Source organism: Neoarius graeffei, chromosome 25, assembly GCF_027579695.1.
Source record: "Neoarius graeffei isolate fNeoGra1 chromosome 25, fNeoGra1.pri, whole genome shotgun sequence".
Classification (NCBI taxonomy): Eukaryota; Metazoa; Chordata; class Actinopteri; order Siluriformes; family Ariidae; genus Neoarius; species Neoarius graeffei.
The window spans coordinates 48,198,424-48,225,997 of NC_083593.1; the positions used below are offsets into that span (position 1 = coordinate 48,198,424).

At 43.9% G+C, this 27,574-nt stretch overlaps 1 protein-coding gene across 1 annotated transcript in view; it reads right to left on the reverse strand.

Annotated features, from left to right (window-relative positions):
• The window catches only part of LOC132873242 (adhesion G-protein coupled receptor F1-like), a 39,873-nt gene that overhangs the window by 6,234 nt on the left and 6,065 nt on the right, over window positions 1-27,574 (reverse strand). The window contains exon 2 of the mRNA XM_060908599.1: window positions 19,932-20,820. Within this exon, the coding sequence (XP_060764582.1) occupies window positions 19,932-20,820 (889 nt within the window). The remainder of the gene's footprint in view (window positions 1-19,931; window positions 20,821-27,574) is intronic.

The window sequence follows — 27,574 nt, forward strand, 5'->3', positions numbered from 1 at the left end:
AATATGTGTAATAATGAAATTAAAGGTGTTAGGAAGGAGCAGAGAGCATGCAAAAGCCTATCCATTAAACAAACAACTGAGAGAACATAGAACAATGTAGAACACAAAACCAGTGTGCACAATTAAACAATTCCTGAGTTTAAATTCACACTACTTCATAAAGCTAATTCTTAAGACTAGTTTCTGTCCAAAAATGCCAGCCTTACTTCAGTATCTTGCTTCCAGTGCAAGATTATAGAGGTGTTCCGAGACTTTTGGAGTCCACAGGAGCACGTGGGGCTTTCCGTGAAAGCAGAGGATTTCTTGGTCCGAACGCTTCGTAGTTTGTGGAGAAAAGTCTCTGATCAAACAATGTGCACAGCGCTTTTAGTCAGAAGGAATCCGGTCGCTTCTAACTTTAAATTAACTGCTTTGGGCGGCAGTTTTGTAACGTTACTGATGATAGACAAACAAACCGGCTGTAGCTCAACCGAGAGAGAGAGATAGCATGATTTAAGTAGTTCTACCGTGGCCAATGGTAAACAAAAAACGCGCTGAATTGTTTTTCTTGGGAGAAAGACGTCTTTATCTTGGGTGCTCGAAGGAGCGGATCTCTTTTGTGTCTGGACGGCTTGAGTCCACGACGAGAGAGAGAGAGCCTCTTTATGTCAGTGTGACCCGAGTCACATCTGTGCCAAAAGAGATAGACCGGAAGGTTGCTCAGTTACTTATGGCTTCATGGAGGATGTGACGTAGGTGATCCCGCCCAGGCGTGACGTAGGTCAACGCGGAAGTTATTGATGGGAGTTGTAGTCCTAAAAGACAAGACAGGCAGTACCTACAATGTAGTGTAGTCGATGATCTCAAGGACGTACTTGTGGCCATGGGTGGACTTTGGCAGTGGCCTGATGAGATCCTTGTCCACCTGCTTGAAAGGGATCCTGATGATGGGAAGGAGAATCAATGGAGCAGGGGCTGGCCAATGAGGGGAGGTCTGCTGGCACTGGATGGCACCGCTGGCAAAAGTTATATACCACGGCCACCATTCCTGGCCAGTGGAACTGGTCCTGGATTTTTTCCAGTGTATTCTGATGTCCCAGTTGGTTTCCTACCAGGTGGGCATGGGCCAGGTGCGTGGAGTTGATCTTTGGACAAGCCACTGAATTAAAATTGTGGTGATTGTTACCTCTAGTGGCTGGGACAATCACTGTTCTTGGTTATTGTGACACTGACATGTGCAAGCTACAAATACTGTACCTTAATAGATTTTAAAAATTAATTTGTGGTAATGGGTGGCACGGTGGTGTAGTAGTTAGCGCTGTCGCCTCACAGCAAGAAGGTCCGGGTTCAAGCCCTGTGGCCGGTGAGGGCCTTTCTGTGTGGAGTTTGCATGTTCTCCCCGTGTCCTTGTGGGTTTCCTCCGGGTGCTCCGGTTTCCCCCACAGTCCAAAGACATGCAGGTTAAGTTAACTGGTGGCTCTAAATTGACCGTAGGTGTGAATGTGAGTGTGAATGGTTGTCTGTGTCTATGTGTCAGCCCTGTGATGACCTGGCGACTTGTCCAGGGTGTACCCCGCCTTTCGCCCGTAGTCAGCTGGGATAGGCTCCAGCTTGCCTGCGACCCTGTAGAACAGGATAAAGCGGCTAGAGATAATGAGATGAGATGAAAATTTGTGGTAATCTTTCTCTATAAATTGTGACAGCCAGTAAGCTTATTACACTTTATATGTGGCCATATATCATGTCATAAGTAACTAGCAAACTGATAATAACTTCTAATATAATGTACAAGACATGCTGTATAGTAGGCAAATAAGTTTTATGTTGAAAAGATACAACTGAGTCTCGGTATGATACTGGGCTGATGATTTCCTTAGCCCTACCATGCGATCATGTTGTACTGAGTAAAACTTTCTTATTGGAAAATGGGTTATAGCTATCAGGAATGTGTTTTACTTGAAAACTCCTGTTTAATAACAAAACGATTGATGCAAAATATGTATTAAACTAGATAAAATCTTGTTTAAATGTTTAATTTCACTAAATTAGTGTCTGACTACATTGGGTGCCCATATTAAACAAAACAGACATTATGGTTTTGAGTTCTGAATTTGTAAGATCTAATCTTTTCTTAAAGGATTGTATGAATCAAAACTAAATAGATAAAGAAAAAAGGTACATGTTCTCTGTGCCAAGTTTTTCGGTCTTCCATTCTAACCTTGGCTAACCATGGCTTCATGGATCTCACTTTATGGACAGTGGAATTTTAATGCTAGAACAGTGCTTGAACCTCTTAATTCGAGTGAAGGGAAATTGTAATGCTATGGAATACAAGGATTTTCTATACCAGTGATTCTCAAACTGTGGTATGCGGGCTCCATTCTAGTGGTACGCCAAAGAATCACTTAATTAAATATAAATACAATTTAAAAAATAAAACGTGAAATACTATCCATAATTTCCGAATGGATGAAAAATCTTATCAACCGATGACAAGAAAATGAAAGGAGATACAAATTAAGTTAATAATTTTAAAAAAGTTTGCAAGTGCTTCTGGGTAGCCATACGTAGCGTACGTACGTATTCCCGCCGGTTCCGCTGACAGACGGTTATCCGCCATTGGTAGACTAGGCTGTGATGGGAAAAGGTGGAGGTGGCTTTGCTAATTATGGTGAGTACGACAAAATTACTGTTGTGGCTTAAATCCGCGAATGCGAGCGTGGATCAAGAGAGAGGGAGAACTGAAGAGGACGTGTGTGAGCATGAGAGGGTGCATGCTCATGCAGCGACCGGCAGCAGGTAATGTCTGTGTGTTGTGATGTTCGTTTGTTTCATTTTAATATCGCTTGTCTGTGTTAATAACTTGTAACTTTTCACTTGGACAAGTAGAAGTTTAGCGTTTACAGACAGCGTGGTGGTTTGGCTAACTAAAATGGGACTTTGGACACTGATATTGTTGTGGATTGTATTTGTGCTGGTTTGGGGTTGTGGCGACTCATCTCCACCCCTGGTAACAAGGATTCAGTACTCCAGGGAGTTTCTCCTAAGTTGGAGTCATGTTTCACATGGGCCACCAAACTTGCTACTTGACTGGAACTTATTAAGAACAATGTCGTTCGGAAAATATCATCAGGAATCGGGTACCGCTCGGGGAATTAGGACCAGGAAGCGAGGACGCAGAGGAGGGGTCTGGCAGAGGGTGAAAATACAGTCACTTTCACGCGTCCCTCTGCCGACAATCCTCCTTTCGAATGTGCAGTCACTTCGGAACAAGTCTGAGGAATTACAAACACAGGTCAGGTACTTCCATGAGTTTAGAGACTCTTGTATCCTGGCGCTTACAGAGACATGGCTGTCCGATCACGATATGGATAGCGATTTGGAACTGCCTGGCTTTGGTTCGCCGGTTCGGCTGGATAGAGATGAGACGGCTACAGGCAAGTGCACTGGTGGGGGCGTGTGTCTATATGTTAATGAGCGCTGGTGCAGATCAGTCATTGTTAGAGAGAGAATCTGCACTGTTGATGTTGAATTGCTCACGGTGGCACTGCGCCCCTTTTATCTCCCGCATGAGTTTCCCCAGCTGTTTGTTACTCTGGTGTACATCCATCCCAAAGCGAACAATAACAATGCCTGTGAAATTATTTCCCAAGTAACCCACTCTCTGCAAATGCGAACCCCTGATGCTCCAATCATTATTCTTGGCGACATGAACAACTGCTCTCTGTCTAAAGTACTCAGAGATTTTCATCAGTATGTCACATGCCCCACTAGACAAAACAAAACGTTGGACTTGTGTTATTGTTCAGTAAAAAATGCATTCAAGTCCATCCCTCTTCCACCTCTTGGCTCATCGGATCATAATTGTGTTCATCTAATCCCCATATATCAAATGGCTCTTAAGAGACTCAAGAGACAGATTGTTCAGATTGAGGATTGGTCAGAGGGCTTTTGCCTTGCTCTTCAGGGATACCTGGAATGTACAGATCTGGACATGTTTAAAGATTCCTGCTCTGACATTGATGAATTGACAGATGTGATCAGTAGTTGGGTGTCTTATTGTAAGGATATTGTCATTCCAACTAAGCCAGTTAAAATTTATCCCAACAGTAAACCATGGGTTACTAAGTCTATTAAATGTCTATTGCGTGAGAAAAATAGAGCCTTTAAAGAGGGTAACATACTAGCGCTGCATAAAATACAGAAAGAGTTAAAATGAGAAATTAAGGTGGGCAAAATGAAGTATAGAGATAAATTAGAAACACACTTAAAAAGGAACAACCTGGGCTCGGCCTGGGATAGCATGAAGACTATGGTGGGGCTTAAGGAAAGGGGAAGGAGGAAGATAGAATTTAACAACATACCTGATCCAGAGCTGGCAGAGGATCTCAACAGGTTCTAGGTCAGCTTCAACACACACGACTTCAGTAACAGGCATTCTGAACTTAAGCAGAGTCTTCTGACATCCCAGCCATTCACCCCTAGCTTTAATGAGCAGAGTGTTGTTAAATGTTTTAAATATTGTAATTTGAAGAAAAGCCCAGGCCCAGATAATATCAGTGGACGTATGTTAAAAGTGTGTGCTGAACAGTTAGGCCCTATTTTCTTTTATATATTTACTTTGTCACTGTCCCTGCAGAGGGTGCCATCTCTATGGAAGCAGTCTGTTGTGGTTCCTGTGGCTAAGGTTAGCCGGCCTCAGACCCTAAATGATTTTAGGCCAGTGGCCCTTACATCTCTTGTAGTAAAATCCCTGGAGAGGCTGATTAAAGCTGAGCTCTTGGTCATGGTGGAACCTCTCCTGGACCCTTATCAGTTTGCTTATAGGGTCAAGAGGGGGGTGCAAGACGCTACAATTACTCTACTAAACTTTCTCTATAAACATCTTGAGACAAGTGGGAATCATGCAAGGCTGCTTTTTGTAGACTTTTCTTCAGCATTTAACACCATCCAACCCCACCTGTTAATTGAGAAATTACTGAACAACTTCAGTCTTGACCCAAGTTTGACTGGTTGGCTACTTGATTTCCTCACCCAGAGAGTCCAGAGAGTGAGGGTAAATAAAGCATTGTCCAGTGGCCTAACATCATCCACAGGCTCACCGCAGGGTTGTGTCCTCTCCCCTTTGTTGTACATATTGTACACCAATGATTGTTGTAGCCAGCATGACAATAGGCATATTTTAAAATTTGCAGATGATTTTGTAATTGTTAGTCTCTTGAATTCCCTTGAGGATGAACATGGGCCGGTTATTGACAACTTTGTGTCCTGGTGCAATGATGCTTTTTTGCACCTGAACATTAGTAAAACTAAAGATATGTCTATAGACTTTAGACGTCATACCCCTGTTTTTAAGCACAGTGTCATAAATGGCCAAGCCGTTGAAGTTGTGTCATCTTACAAGTATCTGGGCACCTTGATTGATGACCGACTTAAGTTTGATCTGAATACCACTGCCCTGTGCAAGAAAGGGCAGCAGAGACTTTCTGCACTTCAAAAGCTAGCTAAGTTTCAGGTTGACAAAACACTAATGACGCTGTTTTATAAAGCTTTTATCAAATCAATTCTTACATTCTCCATTATCTGTTGGTATGGAAATGTTACCATCAGAGAGAAAAATGCACTTTTAAAAATTGTGAATGTAGCTAGTAAGATAGTGGGTGTGAAGTTTGATAGTCTGAGTATTTTAATAAGCAGGTGTTTAACAAAGCCATTCAAATATATGAAGACCCAGGCCATCCATTGTACAATGAATACATTTTTTTGCCATCTGGCTTACGCCTTAAAACTCCAATGGCCTTCAAGCAGAGGTATAAAAATTATTTTATTCCCTTGTCTATTCAAATACTGAATACACAAACCAGGAAAAGATAGCTTTTTTCATTGTAGTCTTTGTCCTCACCTGTATTCTGTATGTTTTTTATATATCCTCATTTATTTGTTGAATATTTTATTTTTTACTGATTTTATTTTATAGTGTTATGTGTTATGTGGTGGTGGTGTGTGTGTGATGTGTGTGACCCTGTTTGCAACCAAATTGCCCATTTGGGACAAAGAAATAAATTGAACTTGAAGTTGAGGACGTGTGTGAGCCGAGCGCAGATGCTAACGACAGTGGCAAAACCAGCCCCAGAACTGCTAGCAAACAGCAGAAACCAGTGAGGAGGAAGTATGAGGAAAAATACATAAAACTGGGATTCATTTGGAGCGGGACAGAGGAGCTGCCCAGGCCGCAGTGTGTTGTATGCGGGGATGTTCTGAGCAACGAGTCCATGAAATCATCGCATCTCAAACGGCATCTTACAACCAAACACACAGCACTAAAGGACAAACCAATGGATGTTTTTTTTACGAAAACGTGATGAACTGAAGCAGTCCAAGTCCACCATTCTGTCCTATGGTACACCCATAGCCAAAGCACAGGAAGCTTCATATCGTGCCAGCCTCCTGATCGCCAGAGCCGGTAAGCCGCACACAATCGGGGAACTGCTGTGTTTACCATTAGCCAAAGAGATGACACGTATCATGTGTGGAGAGAAAGCTGCCACAGAGTTAAACTTGGTGCCGCTTTCAAATGACATCGTGTCAAGGAGGATAAAGGACATGGCTGACAATGTTAAAAAGACACTGATTGAGTGCATTAAGAACAGTAGATATTTTGCCATACAGCTTGATGAGACTACAGATGTTGCAGATTTGGCCAATTTATTGGTTTATGTCAGATATGAATATGATGGTGTGGTGCAGGAGGACTTTATGTTCTGTAAATCACTGGAGACCAGAACTACATCAGAGCAAATATTCCAGTTACTGAACAAGTTCATCCAGGAGCATGGCTTGGATTGGACGTTGCAGGACTGTGTTCACAGAGGCATGCACACCCATCACATTCAGCTCAGTAAGTTGTCAATCAATAGTCAATCAGTCAATACTCTGTGTATATTTAACACAAGCTGTTATTCTTAATGCTTTTCCTCACTTTTGTTTTATTCTTAATCTTATTGTTCTTCCTCTGTTTGTGGGTGTGTGTTTCTGTTTCAGAAAGCAGTCACTGGAGTTATTTAACTTTTAAGTACATTTTCATTTAATCTTTAAGAACTGTCTTAATATTTATTTTAGTACAATGTTTATTTCACTTTTATGTGCAATTAATTTTATTTGATTCATTATTTAAGTACAGTGTTTTATTTTCCTATATTTAAACACAGTGTTACTGTTCAAAGTACTGTGTGTAATGTTACAGTGGCCAACAATATTAAATATACTTGTTAAATAAAACCTCCACCTTGTTTTTAATGAATACTTAGGCCTACTACGCTACTGTATTTTAATGTTGGTCGTTATGGTGGTACTTGGAGAGCCAAGTATTTTCTGAGGTGGTACTTGGTGAAAAAAGTTTGAGAACCATTGTTATAGATGATACCAGAACTCATACTTGATTTAGAAAATCTAAGAGATATTTCATTTGTCTCTTCAAAGGGTTTCTTTATTTTGTTGTTTGGAACGTTATTGGATCAGAAGGTACAGGTGTACTAAGATCATGACACAACTCTTTACTTCAATACAGAAATGACTATACAGACAGTGATACTTTGACATTCCTTGTTGTAATGTTTCTGTGTTGGTGGGTGGAGCACAGAGGACGTCAGGACAGAGATAAGGTTTGACAGACTGTTTTATTTTCACTCTTCAGTGCAAATATTTTCTACTCTCAGCCACACACGCACACACATTCCAATCATCTGGTTGTGGAGAGAGCTCCTTCCGCTCTCGCTCTCCCTCCTGATATAGGGCGTGGTCACTGGGAAGACACACAAACACAGGTTAATTGGTCTCAGGTGTAGTGATTCTGCCACTTGCCTTCCCTGACTCCACTCTCCTGTCACAGACCGGCGCTTGACCACGCCCCCGCTGCCACATACCCCCACCGCCCGACTCGGGCCGGGCGGCCGTCCAGCCTGCAGCCGACTCCCCCCCCCCTTGATGGGAGAGGAAGTCTGCCACGACCATCTGTGCCCCCGGCCTGTGGACTACCTTGAAATTAAAGGGTTGGAGCGCCAGATACCAACGGGTGATCCGCACGTTGGCATCTTTCATGCGATGGAGCCACTGGAGGGGCGCGTGGTCTGAACAGAGGGTGAAAGGGCGCCCCAGCAGGTAGTACCGGAGGGCGAGAACCGCCCACTTGATGGCCAAACACTCTTTCTCTATGGTGCTGTAGCGCCCCTCACGCACCGACAGCTTCCTGCTGATATACAGGACAGGGCGGTCCTCCCCCTCCACCTCCTGGGACAAAACCGCCCCCAGCCCTCTGTCCGACGCATCGGTCTGCAACATAAAGGGGAGAGAAAAGTCAGGGGAGTGTAGAAGTGGCCCCCCACACAGTGCAGCCTTTACCCCAGAAAAAGCACGCTGGCATTGCTCCGTCCACTGGACCGGATCTGGTGCCCCCTTTTTAGTGAGATCAGTCAGCGGGCTGGTGACGTCCGAATAATTAGGTAATACGATAATAGCCAGCCAGCCAGCCCCAGGAACTGTCTCACCCCCTTTTTGGTCTTGGGCCTCGGGCAGGCCGCAATTGCTGCCGTCTTATTAATTTGGGGACGCACCTGCCCGTTGCCCAAGTGGAAGCCCAGATACCGTACTTCCACCCGCCCAATCGCACACTTCTTTGGGTTGGCTGTGAGCCCCGCTCGCCTCAGCGACCTAAGGACGGCCCTCAGATGTTCGAGGTGCCGCTGCCAGTCATTACTATAGATGATGATGTCATCTAAATATGCGGCCACATACGTGGCGTGAGGGCGGAGGACTCTGTCCATCAGCCGCTGAAACGTAGCGGGCGCCCCAAACAGCCCAAACGGAAGGGTGACGAATTGGTGTAAACCAAACGGTGTGGAAAAGGCAGTTTTTTCTTGGGATAGTGGAGTCAAGGGGATCTGCCAATATCCCTTCGTCAAATCCAGCATCGAATAAAAGCGAGCAGTGCCAAGTCGATCGAGCAACTCATCAATACGAGGCATTGGGTACGCGTCGAATTTAGACACCGCGTTGACTTTTCTGTAGTCCACACAGAACCGGACCGAGCCGTCGGCCTTGGGTACCAAGACCACTGGGCTGCTTCAGTCACTGTGGGACTCCTTGACGATGCCCATTTCGAGCATGGTCTGAAGTTCTTCCCGAACCACGTTTTTTTTGTGCTCGGGTAGCCTGTAAGGGCGGCAACGCACTACCACCTACGGGGGCGTCTCTATGTGGTGCTCTATGAGGTTAGTGCGACCGGGCAGGGGCGAGAACACATCCGAAAACTTGGTCTGCAACTGGGCGACCTCCGTGAGTTGGGTCGGGGAGAGGTGGTCTCCACTGGGGACCGGAGAGGCACGTGATGCCAATGTCCCTTTTTGAACCTCCGGCCCCAGCTCCGCCTTCTCCGGAACCACCGACACCAACGCCACAGGGACCTCCTTGTTCTAGAGTTTAAGCAGATTGAGGTGGTAAATTTGTAGCGCCCCACCCCTGTCCGTTCGCCTCACCTCATAGTCGATGTCCCCGACTCGCCGTGTGACCTCAAAGGGTCCTTGCCAGTTGGCGATCAATTTGGAGCTTGACGTGGGCAACAGTATGAGTACCTTATCTCCCGGTGTGAACTCTCTAAGGCGCGTACCCTTGTTGTACAGGCGGGCTTGCCGTTCCTGGGCCTGCCGCAAATTCTCCTGAGTTAGGTGGGTGAGTGTGTGGAGTTTTGTGTGTGTGTGTGTGTGTGTGAGAGGGAGCAGCCCCTCCCTCCTGTGTGTGTGTGTGTGTGTGTGTGTGTGTGTGTGTGTGTGAGTGTGTGAGAGAGGGGGCAGCCCCTCCCTCGTGTGTGTGTGTGTGTGTGTGTGTGTGTGAGTGAGTGAGTGAGAGGGAGCAGCCCCTCCCTCCTGTGTGTGTGTGTGAGAGAGGGGGCAGCAGCCCCTCCCTCCTCTGTGTGTGTGTGTGTGTGTGTGAGAGAGAGGGAGCAGCCCCTCCCTCCTGTGTGTGTGTGTGTGTGTGTGTGTGTGTGTGTGTGAGAGGGAGCAGCCCCTCCCTCCTGTGTGTGTGTGTGTGAGTGAGAGGGAGTAGCCCCTCCCTCCTGTGTGTGTGTGTGTGTGTATGTGAGAGAGCGAGCAGCCCCTCCCCCACCCGCATGCTGAGAGCAGTCACACAGAAAGTGAAGGATCTTCTCAGAGTGCTCCCTCCAAACAACGGGGATTTACACAAAAACGGAAGGAGATATTCACAAAATTCTTTCCCATTGAGTGCTACAAGGCTCTCCTGAACACAATGATGTAATTTTTTGTACCTAGTGTAAAAAATATGGACAATAGAGCGAGTTGAAAACAAGTGACATTTCTGATTTTGTAGTGAAAGCGCTGTCAGGATTATAATGGGAGTCAATCGAAACGTTGTTTGCCATGCTCATCTCTCTGATTGCCTGTGATGTTGCGGTTTGCACCATTTATCAAGCTGCTTTGCTCTTCAAGCTAGCATATTGCTAGCACAAAATGGACAGGGTTTTGAAGAAGAGACTGAAGGAACGAACCAACAGCCCTGCTGTGGAGGACACTGCTGCGAAAAAAACTAAGAAGTCCTGGCCAACTAAAATCCGAAAATATGAGGCAGCACACATTAAGTATGGCTTTACAGCCATACAGAAAAATGGCCATGATTGCCCGAAATGCGTCCTCTGTCTGGAGACCCTGTCAAATGAGTGCTTAAAACCTTCGAAACTTCAGCATCACTTGGTACAAAAACATCCAACAGATGCCGAAAAAACAGTAGATTTCTTCAGACGCAAAGAAGAGCATTTGGTCAGGCAATGTTTCAGAAAGCAGTCACTGGAGTTATTTAACTTTTAAGTACATTTTCATTTAATCTTTAAGAACTGTCTTAATATTTATTTTAGTACAATGTTTATTTCACTTTTATGTGCAATTAATTTTATTTGATTCATTATTTAAGTACAGTGTTTTATTTTCCTATATTTAAACACAGTGTTACTGTTCAAAGTACTGTGTGTAATGTTACAGTGGCCAACAATATTAAATATACTTGTTAAATAAAACCTCCACCTTGTTTTTAATGAATACTTAGGTCTTACTTACTTAGAGAAGATTTGATTTTACCAGCCACCAAAGACATTTTCTGAGAATTGCTTGGTGAGGATGCTGCCAAAAAAAATCGATGCTGTCCCACTCTCTGATAACACCGTGAGCCGACGGACTGGTGACATGGTTCAAGACGTATCTGCTCAGCTGTTGGAGCAGGTGAGAGCCAGCGAATACTTCGCACTTCAGCTGGATGAGAGCACAGATTTATCCAGTGAGGCCCAACTGCTTGTGTACATCAGATTTCACAGGAAAGATTTGTGGAGGAAATACTATTTTGTAAAGCACTTGAAAGAAGAACTACTGGGAAAGACATTTTTCAAGTTTTGGACGATTACATCGAGTCTAATGGATTGGACTGGACCCGTTGTGTGTGGGGGGGTGTTTGGACGGAGCCACGGCAATGACCGGGAAGATCAGTCGAGTGACCGCACTCATTAAGCAGAAGGCCCCGCATGTAGTGGCTACACACTGCATGCTCCATCGCGAGGCACTGGTCGCAAAAAGGATGGATAACGAGTTGAATCAGGTACTACAGGAGGTTATACAGTTTATTGTTCAGTGTGAAAATATTTGTGTTGAAAACATGTTAGTTAATAATATTCTTATGCTAACAAATGTAACAATTATTGACTATTGAATAAAAGTAAGAGAAAACATTCTAAAAGTTGGTGTTTCTTTACATATTTTGTAGCATTGTCTGTGGGTTTGCAAAGGGGGTCCCCGGCCAGAAGCTAATGCTGTTTGGGGGGCCTTGGCATGGAAAAGTTTGGGAACCCCTGCCTTAATTCACTGCAGGTACTATTGTTACTTTAGTGTCATTTTTTTTCTGCAACTGCAATACCACACACTAAATATAATATACAGCTATGGAAAAAAATCACGAGACCACTTTTGATGGTGGTGACCATTAAAAGCAGTATCTTAATTTTTTTCCCCATAGCTGTAGATGGTCTTTTATCACTTATAACATTATAGATCAGTGATTCTCAAACTGTGGTATGTGGGCTCCATTCTAGTGGTACGCCAAAGAATCACTTAATTAAATATAAATACAATTTAAAAAATAAAACGTGAAATACTATCCATAATATCCGAATGGATGAAAATATCTTATCAACCGATGACAAGAAAATGAAAGGAGATACAAATTAAGTTAATAATTTTAAAAAAGTTTGCAAGTGCTTCTGGGTAGCCATACGTAGCGTACGTACGCATTCCCGCCAATTCCGCTGACAGATGGTTATCCGCCATTGGTAGACTAGGCTGTGATGGGAAAAGGTGGAGGTGGCTTTTCTGAGGTGGTACTTGGTGAAAAAAGTTTGAGAACCACTGTTCTATACAATTGTGCTTCCAACTTTGTGGCAACATTTCGGTGAAGAACTTCATATGAGTATGATGTCAGGTGTCCACATAGTCCATATAGTGGCAAATAAGCCACAGAGCACAAGTTATAAGCCTTGTTTGAAGCAAAAACATCTAGGTGTCTCATGCCACCAAGAAAAGGGTTTTAGGAGATTAAATTAAATAGTAAGTAAAATGTATTCTTTCTTTGGTTGTTATAACACAGATATGTAACATGTTTGTTCCCAGGCTACTTATTTGTCAACCAGTGTTAAATAACAGCCTTTCTCAATTAAAATCAAATGTAGTTTTGTATTTTGTCTGAATTAATAGTTTAGTAATTTTAGTGGAAGTGTGTTCAGCCTTTGATCAAAAGAACAGGAGATTGTGAGTTCAAATACCAGCACTGCCAAATGGTTCTTAAGCAAGTTCTTCACCTTATTCTTCACCTGTTCAGAATGTATCCTGCCTCAGTTGGAAGTAGCTTTAGATGAAAGTAAAAAGCAAATACCAACATTCAGCCATATTAGCTTAACTATGAGAAATGGTATCCTAGTTTTCTGAAGCTGGCGTGGACAAAATTCTGCCTTCCGATATATTGTGCGCACCTGCAAAAGACCAGAATATTAGTGTCAGTGTCACACAACATGGGACAGTGCGCGTTAATTTGGAGGATGGAAATGGTAACAAATGTTATAGCAGAGGTTATCGTGGTTATCACACACAGCACGATGGTTGTGTTGTGTGTTATGTTGTATTTATTGTCAGAATTACTTGTTAGCATAAAGTGTACATTCTAAGCTCATATCCTTCAGTTCACGTAGTATACATACCTCTCCTCCATAACCTCTGAATGAAAGAAAATCCACCTGAGGATGGTGGTCCTGTCCTTGTTCTCTGTAATTTAGATACATCAGTCATTGATGTGCAGTAATTCATTTTGATAGCAAACATAAAATAAAGAAAATATGAATAAATTGGTCTAAATAGCCATATCTAGATAACAGAAAAAATAAAGAATGTTTTCCCTGGTGCGATGAGAGCTAATGTTTGCACTTGCCAACTTTCTTGCCAATGCTTCTCGGACCTACAAGTAGAAAGACAAGTGTGGCAGCGGGGGCGTGGTCAAGCGCCGGTCTGTGACAGGAGGGTGGAGTCAGGGAAGGTGCAGAATCACTACACCTGAGAGCAATTAAACTGTGTTTGTGTGTCTTCCCAGTGACTGCGCCCTATATCAGGAGGGAGAGCGAGAGTGGAAGGAGCTCTCTCCACAACCAGATAACTGGAATGTGTGTGCGTGTGTGGCTGAGAGTAGAAAATATTTGCACTGAAAAGTGAAAATAAAACAGTCTGTCAAACCTTATCTCTGTCCTGCCGTCCTCTGTGCTCCATCCACCAACACAGAAACGTTACAGTGGTGCCGAAACCCGGGATCTGGAGCACAGCAGCCGAACAGCCCCATGGAGTCCTCCCCATTCGCTGAATTGGTCCACGCCCTCGCCACGGCCCAGCAAAGCCAGCACCAGGCGCTACTCACCCTCCGAAAGGAGCGAGAACAGCGATTCGAAGCCCTGGTGCTGGCTCAACAAGAAGATCGAGAGGTGTTCTGGCACCTCCTCGCATCGGCGGGGTCCACCAGCGCTCCTACCGCGGGCCCGTCTCCCCTCACCGTCACCAAGATGGGCCCGCAGGATGACCCCGAGGCGTTCATCATGCTCTTCGAGCAAGTCGCCGAAGCCTCGGGGTGGCCGATGGAGCAGCGCGCGGCGTGCCTCCTCCCCCTGCTAACGGGAGAGGCACAGCTGGTCGCGCTACAGCTCCCCGCCGACTGCCGGCTGGCCTACGCGGACCTCTGCCGGGCCGTCCTCCAGCACGTGGGGCGCACACCAGAACAGCAGCGCCAGGGCTTCCGCGCGTTGCGCTTGGAGGAAGTCGGCTGGCAGTTCACGTTTGGCCAGCAACTCCGGGACGCCTGCTGGCGGTGGTTGAGGGCCGACAACCGCGACGCCAAGGAGATCATTGTTCAAGTGGTGCTGGAGCAGTTCGTCCCGCACTTGCCAGCCAGAACCGCGGAGTGGGTCCAGTGCCACCGCCCGGCGTCGCTGGATCAGGCAGTCGAGCTGGCGGAGGACCATTTGGCGGCTGTCCCGGCAGCAGGACAGCAGATGGCATCTTCTCTTCTCTCCTCTTCTCTCTCTCTCTCTCTCTCTCTCTCTCTCTCTCCCCCTCCTCCTGTGTCCCGTCCTCGCCCCATTCCCCCACCGCAGAGGCAGGGGCCGGCACCACCCCAGCCAGCCCGCCGCACCCACGGTGCCCTCCCGTTTCTCCCTTCTGTGTCTGTCTCTCCCCCACCTCAGGTGAGTGAGCCCCAGATCACTGGTGCAGAGGGAAAGCCCGGGCCGGTTTGCTGGCGCTGCGGGGAGCCGGGCCACCTTCAACAGCAGTGCACGGCAATGGAAGTGGGAGCGGTGGTTCGGATCCCCGATGTACCAGAGGCCGCCCTTGATCGGGCCGGAGCGTATCGCATACTGGTGAGTATCCAAGGGGCTACATATCAGGCGTTGGTGGATTCTGGTTGTAATCAGACCTCAATTCGCCAAAGCCTGGTTCAAAACGAGGCATTGGGGGGAGCACAAGGGGTGAAGGTGTTGTGTGTGCACGGGGATGTTCACCGCTACCCTTTGGTGTCGGTCCACATTATTTTCAGAGGGGAAAAATTTATAGTGAAGGCGGCGGTTAATCCTCGCCTTACCCACTCTTTAACTTTGGGGACTGATTGGCCGGGATTTCGGGGTTTAATGACACGCCTAGTAAAGAGTGGGTCCTGCCATTTGACAGGGGGAGGTCCCGGTGTCGCTTTGGCGGGAGCAGCTGTCACAGAGCCGTCTACGCCGCCGGCTCCTCCTCTCTCTATTGGGGAATCCCTCGCGGATTTCCCATTAGAGCAGTCACGAGACGAGACTCTGAGGCATGCGTTTGACCAAGTGAGAGTAATCGATGGTCAAACGCTCCAGCCGAACGCCACCCCGTCCTTCCCCTACTTCGCGATTATGAAGGATAGATTATACCGAGTGACGCAGGACACTCAATCTAAAGAGCAAGTCATACAGCTTTTAATTCCAAAGAGCCGCCGGGAATTGGTATTCCAGGCGGCTCACTTTAATCCCATGGCTGGACACTTGGGGCAGGATAAAACACTAGCCCGAATAATGGCCCGATTCTATTGGCTGGGGATTCGCGGCGATGTCCGTAGGTGGTGTACAGCATGCCGCGAATGCCAGTTAGTAAATCCAGCGGCCATTCCAAAAGCGCCTTTGCGCCCTCTTCCATTAATCGAGACCCCATTCGAGAGAATTGGGATGGATTTCGTCGGGCCATTAGATCGGTCAGCACGAGGGTACGGCTTTATATTAGTTCTGGTGGACTATGCAACGCGATACCCGGAAGCAGTGCCTCTGTGCAATATCTCAGCACGCAGTATTGCAGAGGCGCTCTTCCGCGTCATCTCCCGAGTTGGAATCCCGAAAGAGATTCTGACTGATCAAGGCACTACGTTTATGTCACAAACACTGCGCGAACTGTATGGGTTATTGGGGATTAAGCCGATCCGCACCAGCGTGTATCACCCACAAACGGACGGTTTAGTGGAACGGTTCAACCGCACCCTCAAAAATATTATTAAAAAATTCATAAGTGAGGACGCACGTAATTGGGATAAGTGGCTCGAACCCTTGCTGTTCTCAGTGCGAGAGGTCCCCCAAGCCTCCACGGGGTTCTCCCCGTTCGAATTATTATATGGGCGTAAGCCACGCGACATCCTGGACATGCTGCGGGAAAATTGGGAGGAGGGACCTTCACAAAGCAAGAATGAAATTCAGTACGTTATGGACCTGCGCGCAAAACTCCACACGCTCACCCACCTAACTCAGGAAAATTTGCGGCAGGCCCAGGAATGGCAAGCCCGCCTGTACAACAAGGGTACGCACCTTAGAGAGTTCACACCGGGAGATAAGGTACTCGTACTGTTGCCCACGTCGAGCTCCAAATTGATCGCCAAGTGGCAAAGACCCTTTGAGGTCACACGGCGAGTCAGGGACGTTGACTATGAGGTGAGGCGAACGGACAGGGGTGGGGCGCTACAGATTGACCACCTCAATCGGCTTAAACTCTGGAACAAGGAGGTCCCCGTGGCGTTGGTGTCGGTGGTTCCGGAGAAGGCGGAGCTGGGGCCGGAGGTTCAAAAAGGGACATTGGCATCACGTACCTTTCCGGTCCCCTGTGGAGACCACCTCTCCCCGACCCAACTCAAGGAGGTCGCCCAGTTGCAGACCGAGTTTTCGGATGTGTTCTCGCCCCTGCCCGGTCGCACTAACCTCATAGAGCACCACATAGAGACGCCCCCGGGGGTGGTAGTGCGTAGCCGCCCTTAGAGGCTACCCGAAAACAAAAAAAAGGTGGTTCGGGAAGAACTTCAGACCATGCTCGAAATGGGCATCGTCCAGGAGTCCCACAGTGACTGGAGCAGCCCGTTGGTCTTGCTACACAAGGCCGACGGGTCGGTCCGGTTCTGTGTGGACTATAGAAAAGTCAACGCGGTGTCTAAATTCAGTGTCATAATTAGCAAAATTATAATTAGCGGTGTCATAATTAGCAAAGCCACCTCCACCTTTTCCCATCACAGCCTAGTCTACCAATGGCGGATAACCGTCTGTCAGCGGAACTGGCGGGAATGCGTACGTACGCTACGTATGGCTACCCTGAAACACTTGCAAACTTTTTTAAAATTATTAACTTAATTTGTATCTCCTTTCATTTTCTTGTTTGTATCTCCTTTCATTTTCTTGTCATTGGTTGATAAGATATTTTCATCCATTCGGATATTATGGATAGTATTTCACGTTTTATTTTTTAAATTGTATTTATATTTAATTAACTGATTCTTTGGCGTAACACTAGAATGGAGCCCGCGTACCACAGTTTGAGAATCACTGATCTAATGACACTAAAGGAACAATAGTACCTGCAGTGAATTAAGGCAGGGGTTCCCAAACTTTTCCATGCCAAGGCCCCCCAAACAGCATTAGCTTCTGGCCGGGGACCCCCTTTGCAAACCCACAGACAATGCTACAAAATATGTAAAGAAACACCAACTTTTAGAATGTTTTCTCTTACTTTTATTCAATAGTCAATAATTGTTACATTTGTTAGCATAAGAATATTATTAACTAACATGTTTTCAACACAAATATTTTCACACTGAACAATAAACTGTATAACCTCCTGTAGTACCTGATTCAACTCGTTATCCATCCTTTTTGCGACCAGTGCCTCGCGATGGAGCATGCAGTGTGTGGCCACTGCATGCGGGGCCTTCTGCTTAATGAGTGCGGTCACTTGACTGATCTTCCCGGTCATTGCCGCGGCTCCATCCAAACACCCCCCCCACACAACGGGTCCAGTCCAATCCATTAGACTCGATGTAATCGTCCAAAACTTGAAAAATGTCTTTCCCAGTAGTTCTTCTTTCAAGTGCTTTACAAAATAGTATTTCCTCCACAAATCTTTCCTGTGAAATCTGATGTACACAAGCAGTTGGGCCTCACTGGATAAATCTGTGCTCTCATCCAGCTGAAGTGCGAAGTATTCGCTGGCTCTCACCTGCTCCAACAGCTGAGCAGATACGTCTTGAACCATGTCACCAATCCGTCGGCTCACGGTGTTATCAGAGAGTGGGACAGCATCGATTTTTTTTGGCAGCATCCTCACCAAGCAATTCTCAGAAAATGTCTTTGGTGGCTGGTAAAATCAAATCTTCTCCAATTGAGTGAGGTTTTTTAGCACGAGCAATGTGGTACGAGGCTAAAAATGATGCCTTCAGGGTCCTCTAGGGGACAGTAGCTTGCTGGGTGAATGCAGCAGATTGCCTGACCAAATGCTCTTCTTTGCGTCTGAAGAAATCTACTGTTTTTTTGGCATCTGTTGGATGTTTTTGTACCAAGTGATGCTGAAGTTTCGAAGGTTTTAAGCACTCATTTGACAGGGTCTCCAGACAGAGGATGCATTTCAGGCAATCATGGCCATTTTTCTGTATGGCTGTAAAGCCATACTCAATGTGTGCTGCCTCATATTTTCGGATTTTAGTTGGCCAGGACTTCTTACTTTTTTTCGCAGCAGTGTCCTCCACAGCAGGGCTGTTGGTTTGTTCCTTCAGTCTCTTCTTCAAAACCCTGTCCATTTTGTGCTAGCAATATGCTAGCTTGAAGAGCAAAGCAGCTTGATAAATGGCGCAAACCACAACGTCACAGGCAATCGAAGAGATGAGCATGGCAAACAACGTTTTGATTGACTCCCATTATAATCCTGACAGCGCTTTCACTACAAAATCAGAAATGTCACTTGTTTTCAACTCGCTCTATTGTCCACATTTTTTACACTAGGTACAAAAAAATTACATCATTGTGTTCAGGAGAGCCTTGTAGCGCTCAATGGGAAAGAATTTTGTGAATATCTCCTTCCGTTTTTGTGTAAATCCCCGTTGTTTGGAGGGAGCACTCTGAGAAAATCCTTTACTTTCTGTGTGACTGCTCTCAGCGCGCGGGTGGGGGAGGGGCTGCTCACTCTCTCTCTCACACACACACACAGGAGGGAGGGGCTGCTCCCTCTCACTCACACACACACACACACACACACACACACGAGGAAGGGGCTGCTCCCTCACACACACACACACACACACACACAAGGGCTGCTCCCTCTCACACTCACTCACACACACACACACACACACACACACACACACACACACAGGAGGGAGGGGCTACTCCCTCTCACACACACACACACACACACACACACACACACACACACAGGAGGGAGGGGCTGCTCGCTCTCACACACCCACACACCCACACACACACACACACAGACACACACACACACACAAACAGGAGGGAGGGGCTGCTCCTTCTCTCAGACACACACACACACACACACACACACACACACACACACACACACACACAGGAGAGAGGGGCTGCTCCCTCTCACACACACACACACACACACACACGAGGAAGGGGCTGCTCCCTCACACACACACACACACACACACACACACACACACACACACACAGGAGGAAGGGGCTGCTCCCTCACACACACACACATAGGAGGGAGGGGTTGCTCCCTCTCAGAGAGACACAGGCTTGTAGCTTCATGGCAAGTCACACATTCACACAGTATAGTTCAGCTCCAGCAACTGTGACTGCTACGCGCACTGCACCACTCTCACAATTTCCCCCAGGGGAATTGTCTCTAGTTAATAATTATCTTTTATAATAATGATTAAAAAACTAATTACAATATATTTAATAATTATTATTTTAAAAAAGTATATTTTTTCCATAATTTTTTTTATCGTCCCTCCAACTTTCTGAGGCCCCCCTAGCGCCCCCTGGCGGCCTGCCAGGGAGCCGCGGCCCCCACTTTGAAAACCACTGAATTAAGGAATGCGAACACCACATGAATCCCAAAGTTCGATGACACCATGGTCCCAGTGCCGAATCCCCATGTAAGACCAAAGAGTGGTGTTAAAATCCCCACACATCTCGCAATGACCACTAGTCGATGTTTCTCATCTGGCTGAATGGACGCATTAACTCCTCTCCTTAACATCTTACACAGAACCATGATAAGTACCAGCAGGTTTATAGCTACAATAGTCAGAGCAGGAATCACAAATGCCAGGAGGGCCTTCGTTTTATTCCAGTTCAGCCAACAGTTGTAATCTTTTTGAATGTATCCTTTGCTTCCAGCTGTAGATGCCACAGTAACGACAGCTATGATTAATGGTGCACCATAGCCAACAGTGAAGGCTATGGCCATCATTGTGCCTCTGGATGTTCTGGAAAAGACCATGAGGGTGCGGTAGAGGAGTAAGAGTGCTGACAGCAACATCCAGAAGAAAAGGGCGAAATAAAAGAAGTGCATGAAGAATGTCGCTGTACTGCAGGGTCCCACTCCTTTCTTTACAACAGCTGCTCCAATGATGAAGCATATGTCTGCAATCAGAAGGGATACAGCAACGTTGATGATGGAGACGTGGCGCATGTATGATGTGTCATTTTGTGTCACTGATTTCCATATAATGATTTCAATGATGATACAGAAAACCAAGCTGGCCATTGAAATGCCAACACCAATGTAAGTTATATAGCCTAAGATTATGGCTTTGTCTTTTTCCAAGGAAAATGGTGACATCAGGATTGAAAAAGAAGTTGTGTGATTGCACTTACATGTATATCTTTCAGTTTCATTCCCTAATGGCTTTAGTTGACATCCAGTTGGGACCCATCCACCAATGCCATTCAGAAGACTAACGTTCCAAAAGACACACTGAGGGTTTCCCAGTGTCTTATTTTTTAATGCAAAGGAAAGAGAGATGCTGTTAATTGTTGAGTATGGCTCAATACACAAAATGTTTTTGTTAAAATGATGCTATAATTTACAATCCCATTTCCAAAGAAGTTGGGACACTGTATAAACTGTTAATAAAAACAGAAGGTGATGACTTGCAAATAACAGAAACTCTACATTTCATTGAAAATAGGACAAAGACAACATATCAAATGATGAAACAGAAATTTTATTGTTTTCTTTTTTGAAAAATATTTGCTCATTTTGAATTTAGTGCCAGCAACACATTTTATAAGATTGGGGGAGGGAAGCTTGGATAGGGGCAACAATAGACTGGAAAAGTTGTGTAATGTTAAAAAATAAATAAAATAGTAATAATTAGATTACTTGGCAACAGGTCAGTAACCTGATTACAGTGGTGCTTGAAAGTTTGTGAACCCTTTAGAATTTTCTATATTTCTGCATAAATATGACTTAAAACATCATCAGATTTCACACAAGTCCTAAAAGTAGATAAAGAGACCCCAGTTAAACAAATGAGACAACAATATTATACTTGGTCATTTATTTATTGAGGAAAATGATCCAATATTACATATCTGTGAGTGGCAAAAGTATGTGAACCTCGAGGATTAGCAGTTCATTTGAAGGTGAAATTAGATTCTGGTGTTTTTAATCAGTGGGATGACAATCAGGTGTGAGTGGGCACCCTGTTTTATTTAAAGAACAGGGATCTATCAAAGTCTGATCTTCACAACATATGTTTATGGAAGAGTATCATGGCACGAACAAAGGAGATTTCTGAGGACCTCAGAAAAAGCATTGTTGATGCTCAGCAGTCTGGAAAAAGGTTACAAAACCATCTCTAAAGAGTTTGGTCTCCACCAATCCACAGTCAGACAGATTGTGTACAAATGGAGGAAATTCAAGACTGTCGTTACCCTCCCCAGGAGTGGTCGACCAACAAAGATCACTCCAAGAGCAAGGCGTGTAATAGTCAGTGAGGTCACAAAGGACCCCAGGGTAACTTCTAAGCAACTGAAGGCCTCTCTCACATTGGCTAATGTTAATGTTCATGAGTCCACCATCAGGAGAACATTGAACAACAATGGTGTGCATGGCAGGGTTGCAAGGAGAAAGTCACTGATCTCCAAAAAGAACATTGCTGCTCGTCTGCAGTTTGCTAAAGATCACGTGGACAAGCCAGAAAGCTATGGGAAAAATGTTTTGTGGACGGATGAGACCAAAATAGAACTTTTTGGTTTAAATGAGAAGCGTTATGTTTGGAGAAAGGAAAACACTGCATTCCAGCATAAGAACCTTATCCCATCTGTGAAACATGATGGTGGTAGTATCATGGTTTGGGACTGTTTTGCTGCATCTGGGCCAGGACGGCTTGCCATCATTGATGGAACAATGAATTCTGAATTATACCATTGAATTCTAACGGAAAATGTCAGGACATCTGTCTATGAAGTGAATCTCAAGAGAAAGTGGGTCATGCAGCAAGACAACGACCCAAATTACACAAGTCGTTCTACCAAAGAACGGTTAAAGAAGAATAAAGTTAATGTTTTGGAATGGCCAAGTCAAAGTTCTGACCTTAATACAATCGAAATGTTGTGGAAGGACCTGAAGCGAGCAGTTCATGTGAGGAAACCCACCAACATCCCAGAGTTGAAGCTGTTCTGTACCAAGGAATGGACTAAAATTCCTCCAAGCCAGTGTGCAGGACTGATCAACAGTTACTGGAAACATTTAGTTGCAGTTATTGCTGCACAAGGGGGTCACACCAGATACTGAAAGCAAAGGTTCACATACTTTTGCCACTCACAGAAATGTAATATTGGATCATTTCCATCAATAAATAAATGACCAAGTATAATATTTTTGTCTCATTTGTTGAACTGGGTTTTCTTTATCTACTTTTAGGACTTCTGTGAAAATCTGATGATGTTTTAGGTCATATTTATGCAGAAATGTAGACAATTCTGAAGGGTTCACAAACTTTCAAGCACCACTGTAGGTATAAATAAGAGCATCCCAGAGAGGCAGAGTCTCTCAGAAGTAAAGATGGGGAGGGGTTCACCGCTCTGTGAAAGACTGCGTGGGCAAACAGTGCAACAATTTAAGAATAACGTTCTTCAATGTAAAACTGCAAAGAATTTGTGGATCACATCATCTATGATACATAATATCATTAAAAGATTCAGAGAATCTGGAGAAATCTCTGTATGCAAGAGACAAGGCTGAAAACTGACATCGGATGCCTGTGATCTTCAGGCCCTCAGGCGACACTGCATTAAAAGCAGACACATGTCTGTAGTGGAAATCACTGTATGGGCTCAGGAACACTTCAGAAAACCATCGTCTGTGAAAACATTTTGTTGCTTCATCCACAAACACAAGTTAAAACCAGATATAAACAATATCCAGAAACACCGCCACCTTCTCTGGGCCTGAGCTCTTTTATGATGGACTGAAGTGAAGTAGAAAATTGCCCCAAGGTCTGATGAATCAAAAGTAGAAATTCTTTATAGAAATCATGGACACCACGTCCTCCAGGCTAAAGAGGAGAGGGACCATCCGGCTTGTTATTGATGTTAAACATGAATGATTTGGTTTGTCTGGAATATGCCAAGTTTTGATTTGTTCATTTAATTTCCGGCAGACTAGGCACGAGAAGATGGCTACAGCACAATCAGGTGTACGCATTGCGTTGCAAAAATGGTCAAAATTTGATTAAGCAGTTTCAAGAAGTTAAGTGATTATTTTTGCTGACAAATATATTGGGAATGTGGTACTGAAAGTTTTTTTCTTTTTATTCGGACCTACATTTAAAAAACAACAACAACCCAGATATCTAGACCCATGTATTGAGAGCCTACGGACACTACATACTCATAATGAAGTTTTATTTATCAATAAATGGCAATGATTATATACAATATTTAGTGTAAAATAACCTTTATTCATAAACTTTAAAACAGAACATGTGAAATAAATGCTTATAAATCCATATCAAAATGTCATTATGTATTTCTTAGGTCTAACGTAATGAAATTACATTCATGAATGCACGTGAAATTACATTCCCAGCCTATGATTTAGTATTAAGTAAATTACTCAGTATTTAAATTAAAATTCATTTTTTAAATTACACATTTCTGGATCAAGCTGAAAGGTAAAGGCATGACTTGTAGGAAGTGCTGTAGTTCTGTACATAATGTGCACAAAATACATCATTCATGCAGGAATTATTTAGTGATTAAAAAAAACAACTTATTTACATATCTTTATGTAGGTGGATGTGAGATAAGGCAACTGCCATTGTAAATACAGAATGTATGTTTACTACTGATGTTAAATAATGGGAACAAGATCAGTGAAAATCTGGACCTACGGACACTACAAGTTGCCTATGTTATTTTTACTGATTTTATAACAAAAAAAAATTATTTATATTGACTGATGTGAGATTTGACAACTCGCATTGTAGACTAAAAACAGGCAGCACTACAGCACTAATCATATGACTCAAAATGTTAAAATGTATTCTTTGTTTGCTCTCATGTTAAATAATTTTCATTAATTTGACACTCATACCATTACTGTTCCTTCGTTGTATTTGCACATAAATAAAATTTGTTTACTTATTTTTAACCAAATTTGTAAATTTAATGGGAGAAATATGGGTAAATCACTGCAAAATAGGAACAAGAATGCTTTGGGCCTACAGACACTACAAACAAGAATTATTATGTGATTTTGACTAATTTTATAACAAAAAAAGTATTTATTTATATAAATTGATGTGAGATTTGACAACTAGCATCGTAGACTAAAAACCGGCAGCGCTACAGTGCTAATCATATGACTCAAAATGTTAAAAGTTATTCTTTGTTTGCTCTCATGTTAAATAATTTTCATCAAATTGACACTCATACCATTACTGTCCTTTCATTGTATAATCATTTGCTCATATAGAAAATTGTTTTACTTATTTGTAACAAAATTGGTGAATTTTATGGGAGAAATATGGGTAAATCACTGAATAATAGGAACAAGAATGCTTGGGGCCTACGGACACGACAAGGGGCCTACGGACACTACAAACAAGTATTCAAGTTGTATCACTGTATGTATTAATCCAATTTACGCTGAGTGCTTATGTTTGATAAAAGTATCCAACAACAAATAGCAACATACCAATAATTATCAAACATGGCATCCATTCTATGATTTAGTACCAGGCCTACGGACACTACAGATTTTTTAGGGAAAATTACATGGGTTCAGGAGACAAGACCAAGTATTTGTAAACAGTCGGATAACTACTGATTCACACACAACAGAGGCATCATATGCTCATCTCATCTCATTATCTCTAGCCGCTTTATCCTGTTCTACAGGGTCGCAGGCAAGCTGGAGACTATCCCAGCTGACTATGGGTGAGAGGCAGGGTACACCATGGACAAGTCGCCAGGTTATCGCAGGGGTCCCTTTATACATAGTTTCTTTCATTACTAGGACTTTCATTACTGTCATGGCCACCTCTGGGAATACTCCATCACCTTTCTAATAAAATACTATAAATCTTATTAATAAAGTGAATTTTCAATATGGTATTATTTTATTGAATCAATTTTGTGTTTGCTGTCTCTCAGCTCAAACCTGCAGAGAAGCTCTAGGTTGAAGGACTCTGAACTTTCAAATAATTTCATGTCACTAATACAACCCCGATTCCAAAAAAGTTGGGACAAAGTACAAATTGTAAATAAAAACGGAATGCAATAATTTACAAATCTCAAAAACTGATATTGTATTCACAATAGAACATAGACAACATATCAAATGTCGAAAGTGAGACATTTTGAAATTTCATGCCAAATATTGGCCCATTCGAAATTTCATGACAGCAACACATCTCAAAAAAGTTGGGACAGGGGCAATAAAGAGGCTGGAAAAGTTAAAGGTACAAAAAAGGAACAGCTGGAGGACCAAATTGCAACTCATTAGGTCAATTGGCAATAGGTCATTAACATGACTGGTATAAAAAGAGCATCTTGGAGTGGCAGCGGCTCTCAGAAGTAAAGATGGGAAGAGGATCACCAATCCCCCTAATTCTGCGCCGACAAATAGTGGAGCAATATCAGAAAGGAGTTCGACAGTGTAAAATTGCAAAGAGTTTGAACATATCATCATCTACAGTGCATAATATCATCAAAAGATTCAGAGAATCTGGAAGAATCTCTGTGCATAAGGGTCAAGGCCAGAAAACCATACTGGGTGCCCGTGATCTTCGGGCCCTTAGACGGCACTGCATCACATACAGGCATGCTTCTGTATTGGAAATCACAAAATGGGCTCAGGAATATTTCCAGAGAACATTATCTGTGAACACAATTCACCATGCCATCCGCCGTTGCCAGCTAAAACTCTATAGTTCAAAGAAGAAGCCGTATCTAAACATGATCCAGAAGCGCAGACGTCTTCTCTGGGCCAAGGCTCATTTAAAATGGACTGTGGCAAAGTGGAAAACTGTTCTGTGGTCAGACGAATCAAAATTTGAAGTTCTTTATGGACATCAGGGACACCGTGTCATTCGGACTAAAGAGGAGAAGGACGACCCAAGTTGTTATCAGTGCTCAGTTCAGAAGCCTACATCTCTGATGGTATGGGGTTGCATTAGTGTATGTGGCATGGGCAGCTTACACATCTGGAAAGACACCATCAATGCTGAAAGGTATATCCAGGTTCTAGAGCAACATATGCTCCCATCCAGACGACATCTCTTTCAGGGAAGACCTTGCATTTGCCAACATGACAATGCCAAACCACATGCTGCATCAATTACAGCATCATGGCTGCGTAGAAGAAGGGTCTGGGTACTGAACTGGCCAGCCTGCAGTCCAGATCTTTCACCCATAGAAAACATTTGGCGCATCATAAAATGGAAGATACGACAAAAAAGACCTAAGACAGTTGAGCAACTAGAATCCTACATTAGACAAGAATGGGTTAACATTCCTATCCCTAAACTTGAGCAACTTGTCTCCTCAGTCCCCAGACGTTTACAGACTGTTGTAAAGAGAAAAGGGGATGTCTCACAGTGGTAAACATGGCATTGTCCCAACTTTTTTGAGATATGTTGTTATCATGAAATTTAAAATCTTTAAATGATACATATTCTCAGTTTAAACATTTGATATGTCATCTACGTTCTATTCTGAATTGAATATGGAATTTTGAAACTTCCACATCATTGCATTCCGTTTTTATTTACAATTTGTACTTTTTCCCAACTTTTTTGGAATCGGGGTTGTAATAATAATAATAATAATAATAATAATAATAATAATTTATGTTGTTAAAAATGGTTGTTTGTCTCTGTGTCAGCCCTGTGATGACCTGGCGACTTGTCCAGGGTGTACCCCACCTCTCGCCCATAGTCAGCTGGGATTGGCTCCAGCTTGCCTGCGACCCTGTAGAACAAGATAAGCAGTGACAGATAATGGATGGATGGATATTGTTAAAAACAATACTAGCTTAATTACCATTGATTTATTTATTAATAAAAAAATCCCTAAATATTAGGTGTTATGTAGTTTTATGAGTGATTATTTAAAGAAATATACAGCCATCACAACTATTAAGTACTTGTCATGCTAACTACAGCCTCAGAAACACTTTGCTTGCACAGCTCATGAAGT